Source organism: Ornithorhynchus anatinus, unplaced genomic scaffold (genome assembly GCF_004115215.2).
Source record: "Ornithorhynchus anatinus isolate Pmale09 unplaced genomic scaffold, mOrnAna1.pri.v4 scaffold_264_arrow_ctg1, whole genome shotgun sequence".
Classification (NCBI taxonomy): Eukaryota; Metazoa; Chordata; class Mammalia; order Monotremata; family Ornithorhynchidae; genus Ornithorhynchus; species Ornithorhynchus anatinus.
In genome coordinates, this window is record NW_024396743.1 from 3,417,939 (window position 1) to 3,437,056 (window position 19,118).

Consider the following 19,118-nt stretch of genomic DNA (forward strand, 5'->3'; position numbering starts at 1 on the left):
GGTTTAGAACCCAGGTCCTCCGGCTCCCAGGCCGGGGCTACTTCCACTAGGCCACGCTGCTTCAAATAGGAGGATGTAATAAGGAATAGAAGATTATATATGTCAGATAGTAGAGTATAATTCCCCACCCAGAACTTGTAAAGAGGTTATCACCAGTTTAATAGTGAATAGCGCATTCACGGCAAAGAGCTTCACAGTTCATTTTCATTTAATTCCCCTCCGATAGGCCTTGGGGGGGAAATGATCTATCATTAATCCCATTTTACAAAGGCTGAAACTGAGGCATGAGAAGCAGCGGGGCCTTGAGCAAGGCGCACCGGCCTGGGCATCGGAGGGCCTGGGTTCTTAATCCTGGCTCTGCCATTTACCTACTGAGACATTTCTCGGTGCCTCCCTTCCCTCACCAGCAAAATGGGGATTCAATACCTGGGGGTAATAACAATAGTAATTGATGGTATTTAAGTGCCAAGCACTGTTCTAAGCACTGGGGGAGATACACAAGCTTGTCGGGTCATCCCACGTGGGGCTCCCAGTCTCCATCCCCATTTTACAGATGAGGGAACTAAAGGCCGAAGTGAAGCGACTTGCCCAAGGTCACCCAGCAGATACAGCCAGTACTAGAACCCGCACTTGTGTATATTTGTGCATATTCATTATTCTATTTTATTGATATATATATATGATATATATGTATAATTTGATTTATTTTGATGCTATTGATGCCCATCTACTTGTTTTGTTATCTGTCTCCCCCCTTCTAGACTGTGCGCCCATTGTTGGGTAGGGATCGTCTCTATTGCCCAATTGTACTTTCCAAGCGCTTAGTCCAGTGCTCTGTACTAAGTGCTCAATAAATACGATGGAATGAAGGAATAAACCCAGGTCATCCTGACTCCCAGGCCCGGGCTCTATCCACTAGGCCATACTACGTTCTACACCAATGCTTAGTACAGTGCTGGACACAGAGTAAGCACTTAATACCACAATTATTATGAATAATTATTAGAAAAGGTAAACAGCTGCAGGACATAGAATTTGCTAGCTCTACTCCACCTTCTCTCTGAGTGGTGCAGCTTCGATGGCTGCAGAGCCATTTTTCTCCCTAATAACAGTAATGATCGTGGTACTTGCTAAGCACTTACTATGTGCCAAGCAATGGGGGATGAATGAATGAGGTTTTGGCGAAGATCAAACACAGTCCTTGTCCCACATGGGGCTCAGAGTCTAAACTATTCATTCAATCGTATTTATTGAGCGCTTACTGTGTGCAGACCAATCGTGGCACTGGTTGGGCACTTGCTATACATAAAGCAAGTAATAATTGTGGGGTTTGGTAAGCGCTTTCAACGTGCTGGACACTGTACTAAGCACTGGGGTGGATATAAGCAAATGGGGTTGGACACAGCCCCTGTCCCACATGGGGCTCCCAGTCTTCATCCCCATTTTCCCGATGGGCCCAGGGCAGGGAAGTGACTAGCCCAAGGTCACCCAGCGGACCAGTGGAGCCATTAGAACCCAGGTCCATCTGACTCCCAGGCCCCGGCTCTGCCCACTAGGCCACTAGTCCTACTAGGGAGAGTCATGTCTTAGTGGCAAGAGATCAGGCCTGGGAGTCGGGCATCGTGGGTTCTAATCCCGTCTGCTGTGTGACTTTGGGCCAGTCACTTGACTTCTCTGGGCCTCAGTGACCTCATCTGGAAAACGGGGTTGAAGACTGTGAGCCCCACGGGGGACAACCTGATAATAACGATAATGTTGGTATTTGTTAAGCACTTACTATGTGCCGAGCACTGTTCTAAGCGCTGGGGGAGATATGGGGTTGTCCTACGTGAGGCTCACAATTAATCTCCATTTTACAGATGAGGGAACTGAGGCACAGGGAAGGTCACCTGATGACCTTGTATCTTCCCCAGCGCTTAGAACAGGGCTTGGCACATGGTAAGCGCTTAACAAATAGCATCATCATTATTATTTATGATTTTTATTATTAATAACGGGTCGCATGTGGATGATGGTGATGATTAGGCCTCGTGAGGAGAGGCGGGGGGGGGGGGGGGAGGGGCGGGAGGGAAGCGCGGCTTTTCCCGCGCTGGAGGGCGAAGGGCGCGAGGGCCGAGCGCGAGGGGCTGCGCGCGCGCCGCTCCCTCCGCCGCGCGCCAGGACAATGCGCCTTCGCCCCGCCCACTTCTCCCCATTACGTCATCGGACAACCCGAGAGCCGGGCCTCCGTTCCCCACGTGGGGTGGAGCGGAGCTCCCAGCCCCGCCGCGTCATTGGTCCCGTCTCCACCAATAGGAAGGTGTCGGCTGGCGACGCCCGGCTCCGATTGGCCGGCGCGGGGGCCCTTTTGTTCTCGCCACGCCGGCGCCGTTAACCCCTTCGCCCTCCCCTTATTCATTCATTCGTTCGTAGTAAGCGCTCAATAAGTACGTGCGGAGCGCTGTACTAGGCGCTTGAAATGGACAATTCGGCAACAGAGAGAGGCCATCCCTGCCCAATGACGGGCTCGCAGCCTAATCAATACTATTATAATACTTATAATATATTATACTATTATAATACCCTTATAATACTCCTCTCCGGAGCGCTTAATACAGTACTCTGCATGCAATAAGAGCTCTATTCGATTGAATGAATTAATAATTATTACTACGAATAACAGTATGCTCCTGTAGTAGTAATAATGATAACAATTATTAGTAATGATAATGAGTCATTCATTCAATAGTATTTATTGAGCGCTTACTATGTGCAGAGCCCTGTACTAAGCGCTTGGAATGTAGAAATCGGTAGCAGAAAGAGACAGTCCCTGCCCTTTGACGGGCTTACAGTCTAATGATGGTATTTCAGTGTACTAAGCATAACAGTCATAATAATAATGATGGTGTTTGTTAAGCGCTTACTACGTGCCAAGCACTATTCTAAACGCTGAGTACTGTTCTAGGATTTGTTAAGTGCTTAATAAATGTATGCCCCCTCTCCCCCTCAACTCCCATATTGGGGAGGCAGCATGGCGAGGCGGGTAGAGCCCGGGCCTGGGAGCCAGAAGGTCATGGGTTCTAATTCCGCCTCTTGTCTGCTGTGTGACCTTGAGCAAGTCCCTTCACTTCTCTGGGCCTCAGTTCCCTCATCTGTCAAATGGGGACGAAGACCGTAAGCCATACGTGGGACAGGGACTGCGTCCAACCCAATTTTTGCTTGCCTCCACCCCAGGCTTCAAACAGTGCCTGGCACATAGTAAACGCTTAACAAATATCCCAATTATTATTATTATTATTATTGTACCAGATACTGTACTAAGCCCAGGAGTAAAAATAAGCTCCCCCCCTTTCACAGATGAGGTAACCGAGGACCGGAGAAGTTAAATAACTTGCAAGGTCACACAACAGACAAGCGGCGGAGCCGGGTTATCTGGAACAAAACCCTATCGCCTAGCACAGCTGTGGATTTTCTGGCCAGCAGGAAGGAAGCTGGGAAAATTCTCCTTAAACCATCTCCTCTCTTCCCATTTATTCAAATGTATTTATTGAGCGCTTACTGTGTGCAGAGCGCTGTACTAAGCGCTTGGGTGACAAGAGGCATATTCTCTGCCCACAACGGGTTTACAGTCTAAAAAACTTGTCTCTCAGATGTTCTTTTTTAAACCCACCGCAGAAGCCCTCAGGTTTTCCTTCCACAGCCCCAATAATAATATTTAAGCGCTTGCTACGGGCCAATCAATGTTCCAAGTAATGGAACAGTGCTCTGCACATAGTAAGCGCTTAACAAATACCAACATTATTATTAATGCACTTGATAACCCATTTGGACCCCCAAATAACCCACTTGTGCCACCCCCCCAAAAGCCAGATAGTCTCACGATTGCGGTGCCTCGGCCCTTGGAGAGGCTCAGGTTATCAGAAAGGAACCAAATCGCAGCGGCCTTGCTCTTAGGGGGGTTGAAAAATTGGGACAGCTGCAACATTGTAGCAACTCTGGGAGCTCAGACACTGCCTCGATCCCGTTATCCCATCTGTCGTTACTGGGAGGAGCACTGTACTGAGCGCCTCTCGAGCACCTGATGAGCAGTTTCCAGCTAGACTTCGGGGGGGGGGATTCAACACCGCCCTTAAGGAGAGGAGCAGGTGAGGTAGGATGGTGCTCAGCCTCATTGATTCAAATCCTAGTTATTGGGCTCTTACCGTGTGCAGAGCACTGTACTAAGCGCTTGGGAGAGTACGCTACAACAATAAAGGGCCACATTCCCTTCCCAACATGAGAGGAGACAGACCTTAAGAGAGATAAATAAATGAGGGAAGTGGACATAAGCGGTGTGGAGGTAGGAGGGTGGGGGGGAGGAAGGGAGCGAATCGGGGTGACGCAGAAGGGAGCGGGAGAGGAGGAGAGGGTGCAGTCAGGGAAGTCTTCTTGGAGGAGAAGGGCCTTCCATAAGGCTTTGAAGGGGGCGGGGGAGAGAGTCAATGTGTAGGATTTGAGGAGGACCTTCCAGGCCAGAGGCGAGATGTGGGCGAGGAGTGGGTGTTGAGGTGTCACCTGTGCCAGCCTCCCAGGTCCAAGCAGTCACCCCCAAACCAGGTCCGGCCCTCTCCAAGGCCACGGGACCCCCAAATCTCCCCCCCAACCCCCTTTTGACCTGCCTACCCTGCAAAAGCGAGGGCAATATCTTCAGCAACCCCCCTAAACCCCTCCCCCTTTTCCCTAGTGCCCCGCACCCAGGCAGCACCCAATTTGCACCCCTCATTGCCCCCTCAAACCAAAGCCCCCAAGCACCCACCTCTCCCTTGCCCCCTCAACCTTCCTCTCCCCGACGGTTCAACAAAATGCACTTTTAAATCAATTTCTGAAACGTCATCCGCAGCTCCCCCCCGACCCTCATCAGCCCAATTTGCCCATCCTCATCACCAACAAACTGACAGCCCCAGCGACCCCCATCCCACACCCACCCTAAAGAAAAGAGGGTGCAGCTGAAGCAGCCATTGCCCCCTACTCACCGTAGCCCAGGCTGGATGCATCCTGCCCCCTTTCCCTTGGGCCAACTGAGGCAGACCATCCCCTTTGGCCTCCCTCGTGCTTTAAAAGGTCAAGAAAGGTCCCAGCAGCCTCTGAGGCCTTAAAGGGCCAGGGCCTCCCAGCTTCTGCTCATTCATCCAATCCGCTACCTATCGAGCCCTTACTCTGTGCCAAGCACTGGACTAAGCGCTTGGGAGAGGACGACGCACTAATAAGCAGCCACACGGCCTGCCCACCGCGACTTGGACTCCACCGAGTCCAAGGAGGTGGAGACGGACGTGAATAGAAAGAAAGAAATGAGGGTGGTGGACCTAAGGGGCGTGAGGATGAAGAAAGGGGCGATGCAGAAGGGAGGGGGAAAAGAGGAAAGGAGGGTGCAGTCAGGGAAGGCTTCTTGGAGGGGGGGGGTGTCTTCGATGAGGCTTCGAAAGGGGGGATTCACTTCGGCTGCTTCACTTCTCTGGGCCTCAGTTCCCTCCTCTGGAAAATGGGGATTAAAACTTGCGAGGGCCACGTGGGACAATCTGAGAGCACTGTTCTAAGCGCTGGGGGAGATACAGGGTATCTCCGTTTTACAGATGATGTAACCGAGGCACAGAGAAGTTAAGTGACTTGCCCAGTCACACAGCTGACGTGGCGGAGCTGGGATTCGAACCCATGACCTCTAACTCCCAAGCCCCGGCTCTTTCCACTGAGCCTCTCGTGAGGAAAATGTAGAAATTGCTAATTTAGAAATTTCCCCCTTTTCTTCTCGCTCCTGCATCCCCCCTCCAGCTCCGCACCCCTTAAGTCCATTATATCTTTCTTTAGGTTAATTATATTTTTCTCTAGGTTCATTATATCTTTCTATAGGTCCATTATAGGTGCAGAGAAGCAGTGTGGCTCAGTGGAAAGAGCACAGGTTGGGGGAGTCAGAGGTCATGGGTTCGAATCCCAGCTCTGCCACTTGTCAGCTGTGTGACTGTGGGCAAGTCACTTAACATCTCTGTGCCTCAGTTACCTCATCTGTAAAATTGGGATTAAGACTTTGAGCCTCACGTGGGACAACCTGATTACCCTGTATCAACCCCAGCACTTACAACAGTGCTCTGCACATAGTAAGCACTTAGCAAATACCAACATTATATATTCCTTCTTCTCTTCCTGTCTCTCCCTCTAGGCCGCCATCTCGTTGTGGGCTTACTGTTGTATTGTTCCCTCACAAGCGCTTCGTACACTTTAAGCGCTCAATAAATACGACAGAATGAATGAACAAATGATTCTTCCCGAGAGCAGATGTCTGCTTGTTGCAACGTCCTCTCCCAAGGCTTGGGCCAGCGGTCCGCACACAGTCAGCGCTCGATAACCTCAGCCACTGGATGAGGAATCTGGGGCGGAGAGAAGTGACTTGCCCAAGGCCACGTAGCAGACCAACAGCGGAGCCGGTATAATAATTGGTTAGGCACTTGCTATGTGCCAAGCACTGTTCTAAGCGCTGGGGTTGATACAAGGTGATCAGGTTGTCCCACGTGGGGCTCCCGGGCTTCATCCCCATTTTACAAAGGAGGGAACTGAGGCAGGGAGAAGTGACTTGCTCAAAGTCACACGGCTGACGAGAGGCAGAGCTGGGATTAATAATAATAATAATGTTGGTATTTGTTAAGTGCTTACTATGTGCAGAGCACTAAGCGCTGGGGTAGACACAGGGGAATCAGGTTGTCCCACGTGGGGCTCACAGTCTTAATCCCCATTTTACGGATGAGGGAACTGAGGCACAGAGAAGTGAAGTCACACGGCTGACAAGTGGCAGAGCCGAGATCCGAACCCATGACTCCAAAGCCTGGGCTCTTGCCACAGAGCCATGCTGCTTTCGCATTAGAACTAATTAGAACCCAGGGCCAGGGCACTGTGCTAAGCGTTCGGCGACAGGGTGTCCTTTCTGCCAGGTGGACGCTGCGGCAGCGCCCCCTGGCGGTCAGTCCGGGCTCCTGGTCCCAGGACCCCCCCCCCCAATCCGGGCCTCCCCCCCCCAATCCGGGGACCCCCCCAGTAGCCGCCCCCGCCCACCAACCGGGACCACCGGGCTCTCTTCGCTTCTCTGGGCCTCAGTTTCCTCCGCTGTAAAATGCAGATTCATTCAGAATGACCACCTGATTCCCCTTTCTCTCCCCCAGTGCTTAGAAGAGTGCTTGGCACATAATGTTGGTATTTGTGAAGCGCTTACTCTGAGCACTGGGGAATCAGGCTGTGGGTCTTAATCCCCATTTTACAGATGAGGGAACTGAGGCCCTGCGAAGCGACTTGCCCCAAGTCACATGGCAGACAAGTGGCAGGGGTGGGATCGGCGTAATAAATACCATCATTATTAGTATTCCAATAAGGCCAACAGACTGGAGTAATTGCCCAGCGTGTCTCAGTGGAAAGAGCCCGGGTTTAGGAGTCGCGAGGTCGTGGGTTCTAATCCCCGCTCCGCCACCTCTCAGCTGTGTGACTTTGGGCAAGTCACTTCTCAGTAAAATGGGATGAAGATCCGGGATGAGAAGACAGCTCCTCCAGGCCCCGGGCTCCTTCCGTTAGGCCGTGCTGCTTCCCCTCACGGTCACCCCTACATCATGGGGTCTTCGTAGGACTAAAAGGGATGACAAAGAAGTCGGTTGTATTCCGGCCCGGTTGATTTCGGGTTTCCGGAGGTGTCTACTAAATGGGCTGGGAATGCAGTCGAGATCCGGGGAAGGCCAACTCCGCTGCCAAGGGGGTCAGGACACATTCTGACATTTCCTGTGGTTTTTCCTTCATAATGATGGTTTTGTTAAGCGCTTACTACGTGTCAAGCACTATTCTAAGCGCGGAGGGCGATGCCCCGTCCCTGTCCCACATGAGGCTCGGAACAAGGATTTAATCCCCCTTTTACAGTTGAGGAAAGTGAAGCGGCTTGCCCACGGTCACACAGCAGACGTGTCAGACAGGATTAGAACCCAGGTCCTCCTGGCTCCCAAGTCCTTTCCACGAGGCTGCTCTGCTTTTCCTTTATATAGGATTCTTGGTGTGTCCTGGAGAATCCATCAGTGGCATTTACTGTGTGTAGAGGACTGTATTAAGCACTTGGGAGAACACAAGAGTTAGTAGACACTGCCCCAGACCTTACAATCTATTGTGTGCAGAGCACTCTACTGAGTGCTTGAACAGACAGAATCCCTGTCAAGGGATTTATAATTTTCCACTAATAACAATGGCATCTGTTAAGTGCTTACTATGTGCCAGGCATTGTTCTAAATGCTGGGGTGGATCCAAGCACTTACTCTATGCCTGACACTGTATTAAGCGCTGGGCTGCACCCAAGCAAGTTGGACCCAGTCCCTGTCCCACACGGGGCTCACAGCCTCAATCCCCATTTTCCAGGAGGGAACCGAGGCCCGGAGAAGCCAAGGGACCTGCCCAAGGTCACCCGAGCGGCAGAGCCGAGATTAGTTCAAATTGGCCACTTGATGAGACTTTACTGTGGAGAGGAGACTGTCCCAAGAAATCATTATTGTGGTATGGAAGTGCTGTTCTAAGCACTGTACTAAACGCAGGGGCAGAAGAGATCAAGTCCCCCACGGGGTTCAGTCTAATTAGGAGAACGGGGATTGCTTCCCCCTTTTCCAGGTGAAGGTACTGAGGCCCACAAAAGCTAAGCGACTGGTCCAAGGTCACACAACCAGGCTGCTCAGTTCAGCCCCTTCAGTTCAGCAGCTTTTCCAACATCCAATACTGGCCCTGGAGATGACAGGGAACAGTTATACGCTATCTAAGCCCTCAAAAAGTGCCAAAAGGTGTACTAAGCACTGGGGTGGACACAAGGCCATCAGGTTGGACCCAGTCCCGCCCTGCATGGCCTTCACACTCCCTCCCCGTTTCAATCCTCGCTCGGCCCCTTGTCTGTGTGACCCTGCCCGGTCACTTCCCTTCTGTGCCTCAATTCCCACATCTCTAAAAGCTCCACCTGGGACAGGGACTGTCCCCACCCCGTTTGCTTCTAACCACCTCACTGCTTAGTACAGTGCCTGCCACATAGTAAGCGCCTAACAGCTACCCCGAATTACAAACGAGGTAACGCACACCTGAAGTGAGGAGGCCAAGGGTGACATCCACCTAACTGGTAGGAAGAGGGGGGGAAAAAAGAGCTCACCTTGGGCAACGTCCCCTTTCTTTGGTTCGTAATTGTCTTGTCCCAGCGCCCATCCTCCATCAGCCCATCACACCCCTCCACCTGCTTTCTCCCCCAAGTAGCCACTAAATAGTTGGCTATTTAACTTGCCGCCTGGCTCCTCTTGGGGAGATTTTTTTTTTTTTTTAAAAAAAAAGGAATTTCCACCTCCCCCTGGATAATGCCCATGAAGATGGGGCGGACTGGTGGAGATCTCTCAACCCTCCCCCAGCCCCTTCCAACTCACGCGATCGGCTCACTTTCATCAGTCGGCCTCGGCGTCGCTTTTTTTTGTTTGTTTGTTTCTCTTCGATTTTATTTTTCTCCTTACACCATGACTCCCTGGGCGATACAATTCTCAACTTTAGGATGACATACAAATTTTGGTTTTTGTTTTCTACTGTCATGTGAGAACATTAAGGCAACGTACAAAAATCTTACATAAATTAAACGATGCAGAAATTTACAGGTGTGTAGATGCCGACGCTTTTTCTTTTTGCAACTCAAGTTGAGTGACTCAGCCCCGTGTGGTTTTGTGTATGTGTGTGTTTGTGGCATTTTCCCCACTAAACTTCCGATGGGTGCAGGGGCGCGGCCAAGGACGAGGAAACCAAACTTGGGTTTCTAAGGTTCGGAGGGGATCGGCCCCTTCGACCCTGCTGGGGCAGAGATGGGCAGGGACAGGCCCTTTCGTGCTCTCCCGCCAGCCTCTGGAATAGTTAGCGCTCCGTCGACGACCCTCCCGCTCCGACACCGGAGCGGGCCGGGCGGCTCCGGGCTTGGGGGAGAGGGGACCCCCCCCGGAGAACCCCCAGGATAAGCAGGGAAACCCACCCGTGAGGCCTTTTCATTTTTTTACTAATACGGCTGCCCGCCGAGCCCCCGTGATAGCGGCCGCCTTGCCTTTGGCAAGGGGGCATCTTTCAGGCTAACCGTGAGCCCGGTTCAAGGGGGGGGGACGGGTGGAGACGGGGAGGGATGACGACCGAACTTTGATACCGGGAGGAGGGGGGCAAAAATAATAAAAAAAAAAAAGGAAAAGACAAAGAAAAAAAAAAAAAGAGATCGGTCAACCAGCGGAACGATGCTGGCTTGGGCCTAGCGCCGGCTGGGCAGACTTCCCCGCGGGGTGGGCTTTGTTTGGAGAGAAGGCTTATTCCAGTTTCACGAGGCTAGCATGAGGTGTATGCATTTGCCGGGGTGGGAGGGACGGGGGTGAGGACGATCGATACCGGCGGATTTGGGGGGGGGAGGGAGGGGCAGGGAGGGGGCGGGACACGGGACCGACGTGCGGGAGAGGCTCCGCTTAGAAGCATTTCCGGTGGACGATGGAGGGGCCGGACTCGTCGTACTCCTGCTTGCTGATCCACATCTGCTGGAACGTGGACAGGGAGGCCAGGATGGAGCCGCCGATCCACACCGAGTATTTGCGCTCAGGGGGGGCGATGATCTGGAAGGAGAGAGGGGGAGGCCGGGGGTTTCAACGGAGGGGGAGCCGGCGGCGCGGACCCCGAGGGGAGCGGGAGGGTGAGCTCACCTTGATCTTCATCGTGCTGGGGGCCAGGGCCGTGATCTCTTTCTGCATGCGGTCGGCGATGCCGGGGTACATGGTGGTCCCGCCCGACAGCACGGTGTTGGCGTACAGGTCCTTCCGGATGTCCACGTCGCACTTCATGATGGAGTTGAAGGTGGTCTCGTGGATCCCGCACGACTCCATGCCTAGCCGGGGGGTGGGGGGAGAACGGGGAGGGGGCGTTAGCTTTTTAAATTAAGAGTAACAATAGTTCCCGAGAGTCTGCTCAGCCCCCGATGCCCAGCACAGCCCCCGCCCCACAGGGGGCTCACGGTCTTCATTCAACCCCCTTTCCCCAACCGAGGCCTCCAGAATGGACTTGCCCAAGGTCACCCGGCAGAGCCGGGCTGGGAAACATTGTTATTATTTCTCTGCCGCCTCCCAGCAAGCAGCACGAGTTCTCACCCCGGCTCTGTCGCCTGTCTGCCGGGTGACCTTGGCCCAGTCACTTCCCTTCCCCTCGGTCCCCTCCTCTCTCCCATGGGGACCAGGAGTCCCATGTAGGCCGGGTACTCTGTGTCCGACTTGATGGCCTCGCACCCAACGCGTGGAGGAGTGGCTTGACGTATTTTGGGCGCTTAACAAGTATCCTAGTTGCGGTCGCTGCTATATCGTATCTTCCAAGGGCTTAGCACAGCGCCCCGCCCTTGGTGAGCGCTCAATCGACTGGACGATCGCCACCCACTAGGCCACGCCGCTCCCTGGCTCCTACCGGGGGGACGGGGACGGGACACTCACCCAGGAAAGAAGGCTGGAACAGGGCCTCGGGACAACGGAAGCGCTCGTTGCCGATGGTGATGACCTGGCCGTCGGGCAGCTCGTAGCTCTTCTCCAGCGAGGACGAGGAGGCGGCCGTGGCCATCTCCTGCTCGAAGTCCAGGGCCACGTAGCACAGCTTCTCCTTGATGTCCCGCACGATCTCCCGCTCGGCCGTGGTGGTGAAGCTGTAGCCGCGCTCCGTCAGGATCTTCATGAGGTAGTCCGTCAGGTCGCGGCCCGCCAGGTCCAGGCGCAGGATGGCGTGGGGCAGGGCGTAGCCCTCGTAGATGGGCACCGTGTGGGTCACCCCGTCGCCCGAGTCCATCACGATGCCCGTGGTGCGGCCCGAGGCGTACAGGGACAGCACCGCCTGGATCGCCACGTACATGGCCGGCGTGTTGAACGTCTCAAACATGATCTGCGGCGGGAGACACGGTCCGTTGGAGGTGGGAGGGGGACGCGAGGGTGCCCCCCCCCCCCCCCCCACACACACCACACACCCCCCACCAACCCCTCCACACACGCGTGCCAGCATGCGTGCAGACCCCGCGTGCCCCAGAGGGAGAGAAGACACGGGGCAAACACCGAGAGCAGGAAGAGGGGGGAAAAAAACCACACCCAGGCAACCACGCCAACGAAAAAAGACACCTTGAGGCTTCAGGAGGGAAATGCCAGAAGAGAACAGAAATCCTAAAAACGTCGAAAGGGGAAAGAGATGCTTGAAAGAGAAAAACGGGAGCTCGAACGTCGGGAGGGAAAGAGGAAGGCGGAAGGGCGGGGGCGGCCGAGGCTCAGGCACCTGTGTCATCTTCTCTCTGTTGGCCTTGGGGTTGAGGGGGGCTTCGGTCAGCAGGACGGGGTGCTCCTCGGGGGCCACGCGCAGCTCGTTGTAGAAGGTGTGGTGCCAGATCTTCTCCATGTCGTCCCAGTTGGTGACGATGCCGTGCTCGATGGGGTACTTCAGCGTCAGGATGCCCCTCTTGCTCTGGGCCTCGTCGCCCACGTAGCTGTCCTTCTGCCCCATGCCCACCATGACGCCCTTGGGGAGCGGAGGGAGAGGGAGGTGAGCGCCGGGCAGGCGGGGGGCGGGCGGCACCGCGCGGCGGGGCGGCCCCGCTCGCTCCTCACCTGGTGGCGGGGGCGGCCGACGATGGAGGGGAAGACGGCGCGGGGGGCGTCGTCCCCGGCGAAGCCGGCCTTGCACATGCCGGAGCCGTTGTCGATGACCAGGGCGGCGATTTCTTCTTCCATCTCGGGCGGATCTGTCGGGGGCGGCAGGGCGGAGGGGTGAGGACGGAGGCCTCCCCTCCCCTCTCCCGCTTCCCAGACGCCTTTGCGGAGGTGGCCACACCCCGGGCCTCCCAGCTGTCCCAGGGGCCTTTCCCGAGCGTGCAGCCCAGTGCTCTGCACCCCCCAAACGGGCCCGAGCGCCCCAACGCTTACAACGCGATTGCTACAGCGCCCTCCCCTCCCCCCAGGAATGCAGCCTGCACCCAAGAGAGAGTTACAGAGACCCCCGTCGCCGACGTCGCCACCCACCCCGGGGGTCCCTCCGCCGAAATAGAGGACAACAGGGACCACGCCCCCCGCCTTTCCGCCAGGCCCCCACTGCGCCTGCGCGCCGCACCCCCCCCCACGCCCCAACTGCGCTTGCGTCGGCCGCCCGCCCCCCCCAGTCCCCAACCGCGCCTGCGCCGTCCCCCCGCCGGGTTCCCCCGCCGCGCCTGCGCAGCCCGATCCCCAACTGCGCCTGCGCTATTTCTGTTTAAATTTCCCTCCAGGCGCCCCGCTGACCAATCCCCGGGCGGACACGCCCTCCCCGGGCCACGCCCCCATAGGCGGGGGGGGCGCTAACGGCCGGGGAGGGGCGGGGACCCACCCCCATCGACGCCCCCCATCCACCCCCCCAAAATGGAAGACTCCCCCCCCTTCCCCCGACGCTTTTGTTCCGGTGGTATAACCCGGCCGGAACCACCGACGCCCCAACTGGGTGGGGGGGGGTGATGAAAAGCAATTAAAAAAAGCTCGACGCCCCGGTTGCGATCTGCGCACGCGCGGCTGCTCCCCGCCCCACCCTCCGAGCGGCCCCTCGACCGTACCATCTCCACCGCCCCGGGGGGGGGGGACGAAAAGACCTCAAAGCGGCTCCCTCTGCGGACGAGGGGAGCCCCAGAGGTCCGTGCCCCCCCTCCAGGACGGGACGCTTGGGGGTTACCTGGGCCGAGCGCTAAGCGGAGGAGGAGAGCCGGGGAGGAGGAGGAGGAGGAAGGGCCTAAAGCGTCTGCAGGGGCGGCCGGCGGCTGCGGAGTGAGACCGTTCCCTGCCACCCCCGCGGGTACTTAAAGGAGGCGCCGCGCGCGGGCCCGCGACGGCAGCGCGCGCAGCCCCAGAACATGGCCATATATGGAGATCTTTCCGAAACACGGCCGCCCATTGGCTGCCTCGCCAGGGTCACGTGGGGGCCGGCGCCACCGGGCCACGCCCACATCTTACTTTTTTTTTTCCCCCCTCTCTCTCCTCCCCCCCACCCTGCGCACCCTGGAACCTGCATAAAAGAACTTGGGGGGGGGGCCCGCTTGGCGCCTCGTCTCTGTCCCCCCAAAATGCTGCAGGGGGGAGGGGCGACAAGGAACCCCCCCCAAAAAAATGTTAAATTATCCCCTCGATTTTGCACTCCCCTCCCCCCCCCCAAGCCAAATTACCCCCTGGATTTTGCATTTTTCCTCCCCGCTTGCAGAAATCTGCAAGGATCAGTGGGGGTGGGGGAGACGCCCCCTGGCATTGGAGGGGAGGTCTTTTTGGGGGGGGGGGGTCCCAGGGGCAAGAGCCAAGCGAGGGGGGCTGGGCGTCTCTCCCCCGGCTCTGAGGGTCCCGCAGCAGCCCCCCACCCAACCCCCCAGCTCTCTCCTGGGTGGAGGGCGAGGCCTGGGCCAGGCAGAGATGCCTCCATCTTGACAACTCTTTGGACGCCCCCCCCAATCTCACCCCCGCCAGGAAAGGCCGGAGGGCCTGGCTCTGGCTCCTGCCCCGGAGCAGGAGAGGCCGGGGGGTCTGGGGGGCTTCTCCATCCCCCCCCCATCTCTCCTCTGCAAGGAAGAAGGGTGAAAGGCTGCTGGAGCCGGACTTTGGGGGGGCTCTTGAAAGCAGAGGGTTTGGGGGGCCCGGGGGGGCAAAGGTCAACGCGGGCCTCGCCGACGCCGAGGCCCGGAGACCGGCGCCGCGGCGCTCGTCAGGCGTTTACCACGCGCCAGGCGCTGCGCTAGGCGCTGGGGTGGAGACGGGCGAATCGGGTTGGACGCGGCCCCCGTCCCACGCCGGGGGGCTTCACGGTCGTCGTCGTCCCCCCATTTCGACAGATGAGGAAACCGAGGCCCGGGGAAGTGAGGCGGCCTACCCAAGGTCACGCAGCCGACCAGCGGGGGAGACGGGATTAGAACCCAGGACCTTCCCACTCCCGGGGCCCGGGCTCTACCCGCTACCAGCGGACCCTCCCCACCTCCGTAAATTCTTGCTGGCGGGGGACGTGTCCGTTATACTGTTTATATTGTGCTCTCCCATCCCTGATGTAGGCTTCTATCGTCCCGTCCCAAGCGCTTAGTGCAGTGCTCTGCACACAGTGAGCGCTCAATAAATACCACTGAGCGAAGGAACGGGATCCCCAGCACCACCCTTCCCCTTTCCGGCCTGTGGAAATCTAGCTGGAGATCCGAATAAATAAAATAAATTTATATTGATGACTGCTTATTGGTATCGATGTCTGTCTGTCCCCCTCTAGACTGTGAGTCCGTTGTGGGAAGGGACTGTCTCTGTCGATTGCCGTATTGTCCTCTCCCAAGCGCTCAGTACAGTGCCCTGCACACGGTAAGCGCTTAATGGATACGATGGAATGAGTGAATCTGCAGGAAACCGCGGACCCTCCATCTGCAACCCGCGCCCCCCAAAATAAGGTCCCCCCATCATCCCCCAACCCTCTTCGGATCCCCCATTGAGGGGAGGGACCAACGAGCCTGAATTGGGGTGAGGGGACCTTATTCGCCACCAGCGCGTCCAACGGCGTCCGGCGCTTCGAACGGCGTCCGGCACGTAGTAAGCCTTTGACAGATACCTTAATCATTATCACTCCATCAGCCGTGTTCCCGGAGCGCCCGCCGCGGGGGCAGAGCACTGTCCTAAGCCCTGGGGAGGGTCCGCCGGCGGCAGACCCCGTTGCCTAGAGAGCTCCCGGGTGCGCGCGCGCTTCGGGGGACTGAAGACGTGTGCTCGCACATGTCTCCGCTCCGTCCTTTCCAGCTCTGCCATCTTCCCCTCCTGGCCCTCCGCCGTCAGACCCCCTCCCCTCCGTTGGAGGGAATCCGCAGGAAGGGGGTTGACCCGTCCCCAACGGACACGCACCCGGCCACGGACGCCCCCCACGCCCCACAAACCGCCCCCCCGCCACCCCCAGCATTAAAATAGGCCGTTTCCTCTCCCCCACCCGCTAATTGCAGATTTTCCCGTCCGTCGAGAGCGGCTGGACGTGACCGCAGCGACCAGAGCCCGGCCTTTTGTTTGGGAACCCAAAGGCTCTTCCTCCTCCTCTTCCTCCTCCTCTTCCTCCTCCTCCTCCTCCTCCTCCTCCTCCTCCACCTCTTCCTCCCTCCGCCGCCTCCCACGCCCCTCTTTAAAAAAAAAATGGTGTTTGTGAAGGTCTTACTATGGGCCGGACACTGTACTAAGCGCTGGGGTAGATGCCGGCTAATCGGGTTGGACCCAGTCCCCGTCTTTTTTTAATGGTACCGTTAAGCGCTTGCTCTGTGCCGGACACTGTACTGATCCAGCCTCCGCCACCTGTCCGCTGTGTGACCTTGGGCAAGCCAGTTCACTTCTCTGGGCCTCAGTTCCCCCATCTGTAAAATGGGGATGAAGACTGTGAGCCCCACGTGGGACACCCTGATTACTCTGTTTCTACCTCAGCGCTTAGAACAGTGCCTGGCACATAGTAAGCGCTTAACAAATACCATCATTTTTATTATTATCGTTACTAAACGTTGGGGTAGATACCAGCTAATCAGGTTGGACCCAGTCCCCGTATTTTTTTAATGGTATTTGTTAAGCGCTTTACTACGTGCCAGACACTGAACTTAAACGCCGGGATAGATACGAGCTAATCGGATGGGACACAGTCCTTGTCCCCTGTGGGGGCTCAAGGTCTCAATCCCCATTTTGAGGGAACCGAGGCACAGAGAAGTAAAGTGACTTGGCCAAGGTCGCCCAGCAGGCCGGTGGCGGAGCCGGGATTAGAACCCAGATCCTTCCGACTCCCGGGCCCGGGCCCTACCCGCTAGGCCGCTCCGGGGGAGGTCCTCACGTAAATAAAGGCCGAGGAGGCGAAGAGCTACGGAAGCTTTGATTACATTAAGGCCCAAATCGAGTTGTGTGGCTTCTTCCTCGTGTTTGTTGTTTCGGTCCCGGCCACTTGAAGGACACCCAAGTATTAAAAGATGTCAAGAGCGATCAGGGAAGACGGGTTCCGAGAGCGAGAAGCTGAAAATTCATGGAACTTTATCTTCCCGATCTGTAAACCAGGGTTTTACACATGTGGCTTTTATTTTCCAAGCCCGGGACCCAAAGGATTGGAGAAATGCTCCGTCCGAAGGCTCTGGGTTTTCTCTGCCCTCCGGAGGAGGGGAATACAATCCCATTGAACGGGTGGAAAAACGGAGGCTGGGTGGGATAGAGTTACTGAACCTTGGTGAAGAGCCCGAGGCCTGGGGGTCGGAAGGACCTGGGTTCTAATCCCGGCTCCGCCACTTGTCTGCCGGGTGACCTTGGGCCAGTCACTTCCCTTCTCTGGCCTTCAGTGACCTCATCTGGAAAATGGGGATGAAGACGGTGAGCCCCACGTGGGACGGGGACTGCGTCCAACCTGATTATCTTGCATCCTCGCCAAGCGTTTAGAAAAGTGCCCGGCACCATAGTAAGCGCTGAATAAATACCTCACGCGTACAAAAGAAAAGAGTCCGATACATTTAGGAGACGTGACCTTTACCACCTAAGACTTTTATAATCTCCTGGGCATAGAGCACTGTGCTGAGCACTTGGGAGAGTCATTCATTCATTCATTCAATAGTATTTATTGAGCGCTTACTATGTGCCCAATATAGTTAGAAATGATCCTTGCCCTTTAAAGCTCTTATAATCTACTGGATGCAGGGCAGTGTACTGAGCACTAGGGAGAGTCCAATAAAGTTAAGAGACACGATCTCTGCCCACTCTAGGCTTTGGGGTGTGCGATATTTGGATATTTGATAAATCACCCTACCCCCTGCCCGCAGCATTTAGATACATATCTGCAAATTATATGGTATAAATTACTCCTGTATTTATATTAATCTCCGTCTCCCCCGTCTAGCTCGTTATGGGCAGGGGATGGGACCGCCGAATCTGTTGTATTGTCCTCTCCCAAGCGCTCAGTACAGTGCTCTGCACATAAGAAGCCCTCAATAAATACTATCGATGGATGAATTAATTGATTGATTCATTCACTCGTCGCAGGGTGAGATACAGTTAGTAGACACGATCCTCGGTGTCTAAGCCTCTTTCCATCTACTGTGTGCAGGACACTGTCCTGGGCGCTTGGGAGAGTACAGTTCAGTTAGTAGACATAATAATAATAAAATAATGGTAGTGGTTAGGTGCTTACTATGTGCCAAGCACTGTTCTAAGCGCCGGGGTAGAGAGAGCAGAGCACTGTGTCGAGCAAGTGTGGCCTAGTGGGCAGAGCTCAGGTCTGGGAGTCGGAAGGTCGTGGGTTCTCATCCCGGCTCTGCCTCTTGTCTGCTGTGTGACCTTGAGCAAGTCACTTCACTTCTCCGGGCCTCAGCGACCTCATCTGGAAAATGGGGATGAAGATGGTGAGCCCCCAGGTGGGACAGGGTCTGGGTCCAACCCGATTTGCTCGGACCCATTCCAGTGATTAACAGAATGCCAGGCACATAGTAAGCACCTAACAAATACAATTCTTCTCCTCCTCCTCTCTTCTCCTTCTCTTTCTCCTTTCTTCTCCTTCTTTCTTCTTTTTTTTCTTCTCCTCCTTTCTCCTTTCTTCTTCTCCTTTTTCTTCTCCTCCTCCTCCTTCTTTCTCCTCTTTTCTTCTTCTTTTTCTCCTTCTTTCTTCTCCTCCTCCTCCTCCTTCTCCTTTTTCTTTCCCCTTTCTTCTTCTCTTTTTTCTTCTCCTCCTCCTCCTCTCTTCTCCTTCTTTCTCCCCCCCCTCTTTTTCTCCTTTTTTCTTCTCCTTCTTTCTTTCTTCTTTTTCTTCTCTTTCTCCTCTTCTTATTCTTCTTTCTCCTCCTTCCTCCTCGTCCTCTCCTTCCTCCTTTTCTTTTTCTCCTTCCCCTTCCTCTTCCTCTTCTTCTTCTTCTTCCTCCTCTTCTTCCTCTTCTCCTTCCTCCTTTTCTTTTTCTCCTTCCCCTTCCTCTTCCTCTTATTCTTCTTATTCTTCTTCCTCTTCTCCTTCTGTACAATACCGCGAGCAAGACCCGATCCCCGCTCTCCAAAGATCTTACAGTCTACTGTGTGCAGAGCACTGTACTGAGCGCTTGGGAGAGTCTAATAAAGTTTAGTAGACTCAAT

The 19,118-nt window shown here is 55.5% G+C and overlaps 1 protein-coding gene across 1 annotated transcript; it reads right to left on the reverse strand.

Moving 5' to 3' along the window:
* Positions 1 to 9,460: 9,460 nt before the first annotated feature.
* ACTG1 (actin gamma 1) lies at positions 9,461 to 13,832 on the reverse strand. Its single transcript, XM_029056851.1, has 6 exons — positions 13,723 to 13,832; positions 12,636 to 12,769; positions 12,307 to 12,546; positions 11,487 to 11,925; positions 10,713 to 10,894; positions 9,461 to 10,625 (listed from the first exon to the last, which is right to left on the reverse strand). The coding sequence occupies exons 2-6, from the start codon at positions 12,756 to 12,758 to the stop codon at positions 10,482 to 10,484; spliced, it is 1,128 nt and encodes a 375-aa protein (XP_028912684.1). The 5' UTR covers positions 12,759 to 12,769; positions 13,723 to 13,832; the 3' UTR covers positions 9,461 to 10,481.
* Positions 13,833 to 19,118: the final 5,286 nt, after the last annotated feature.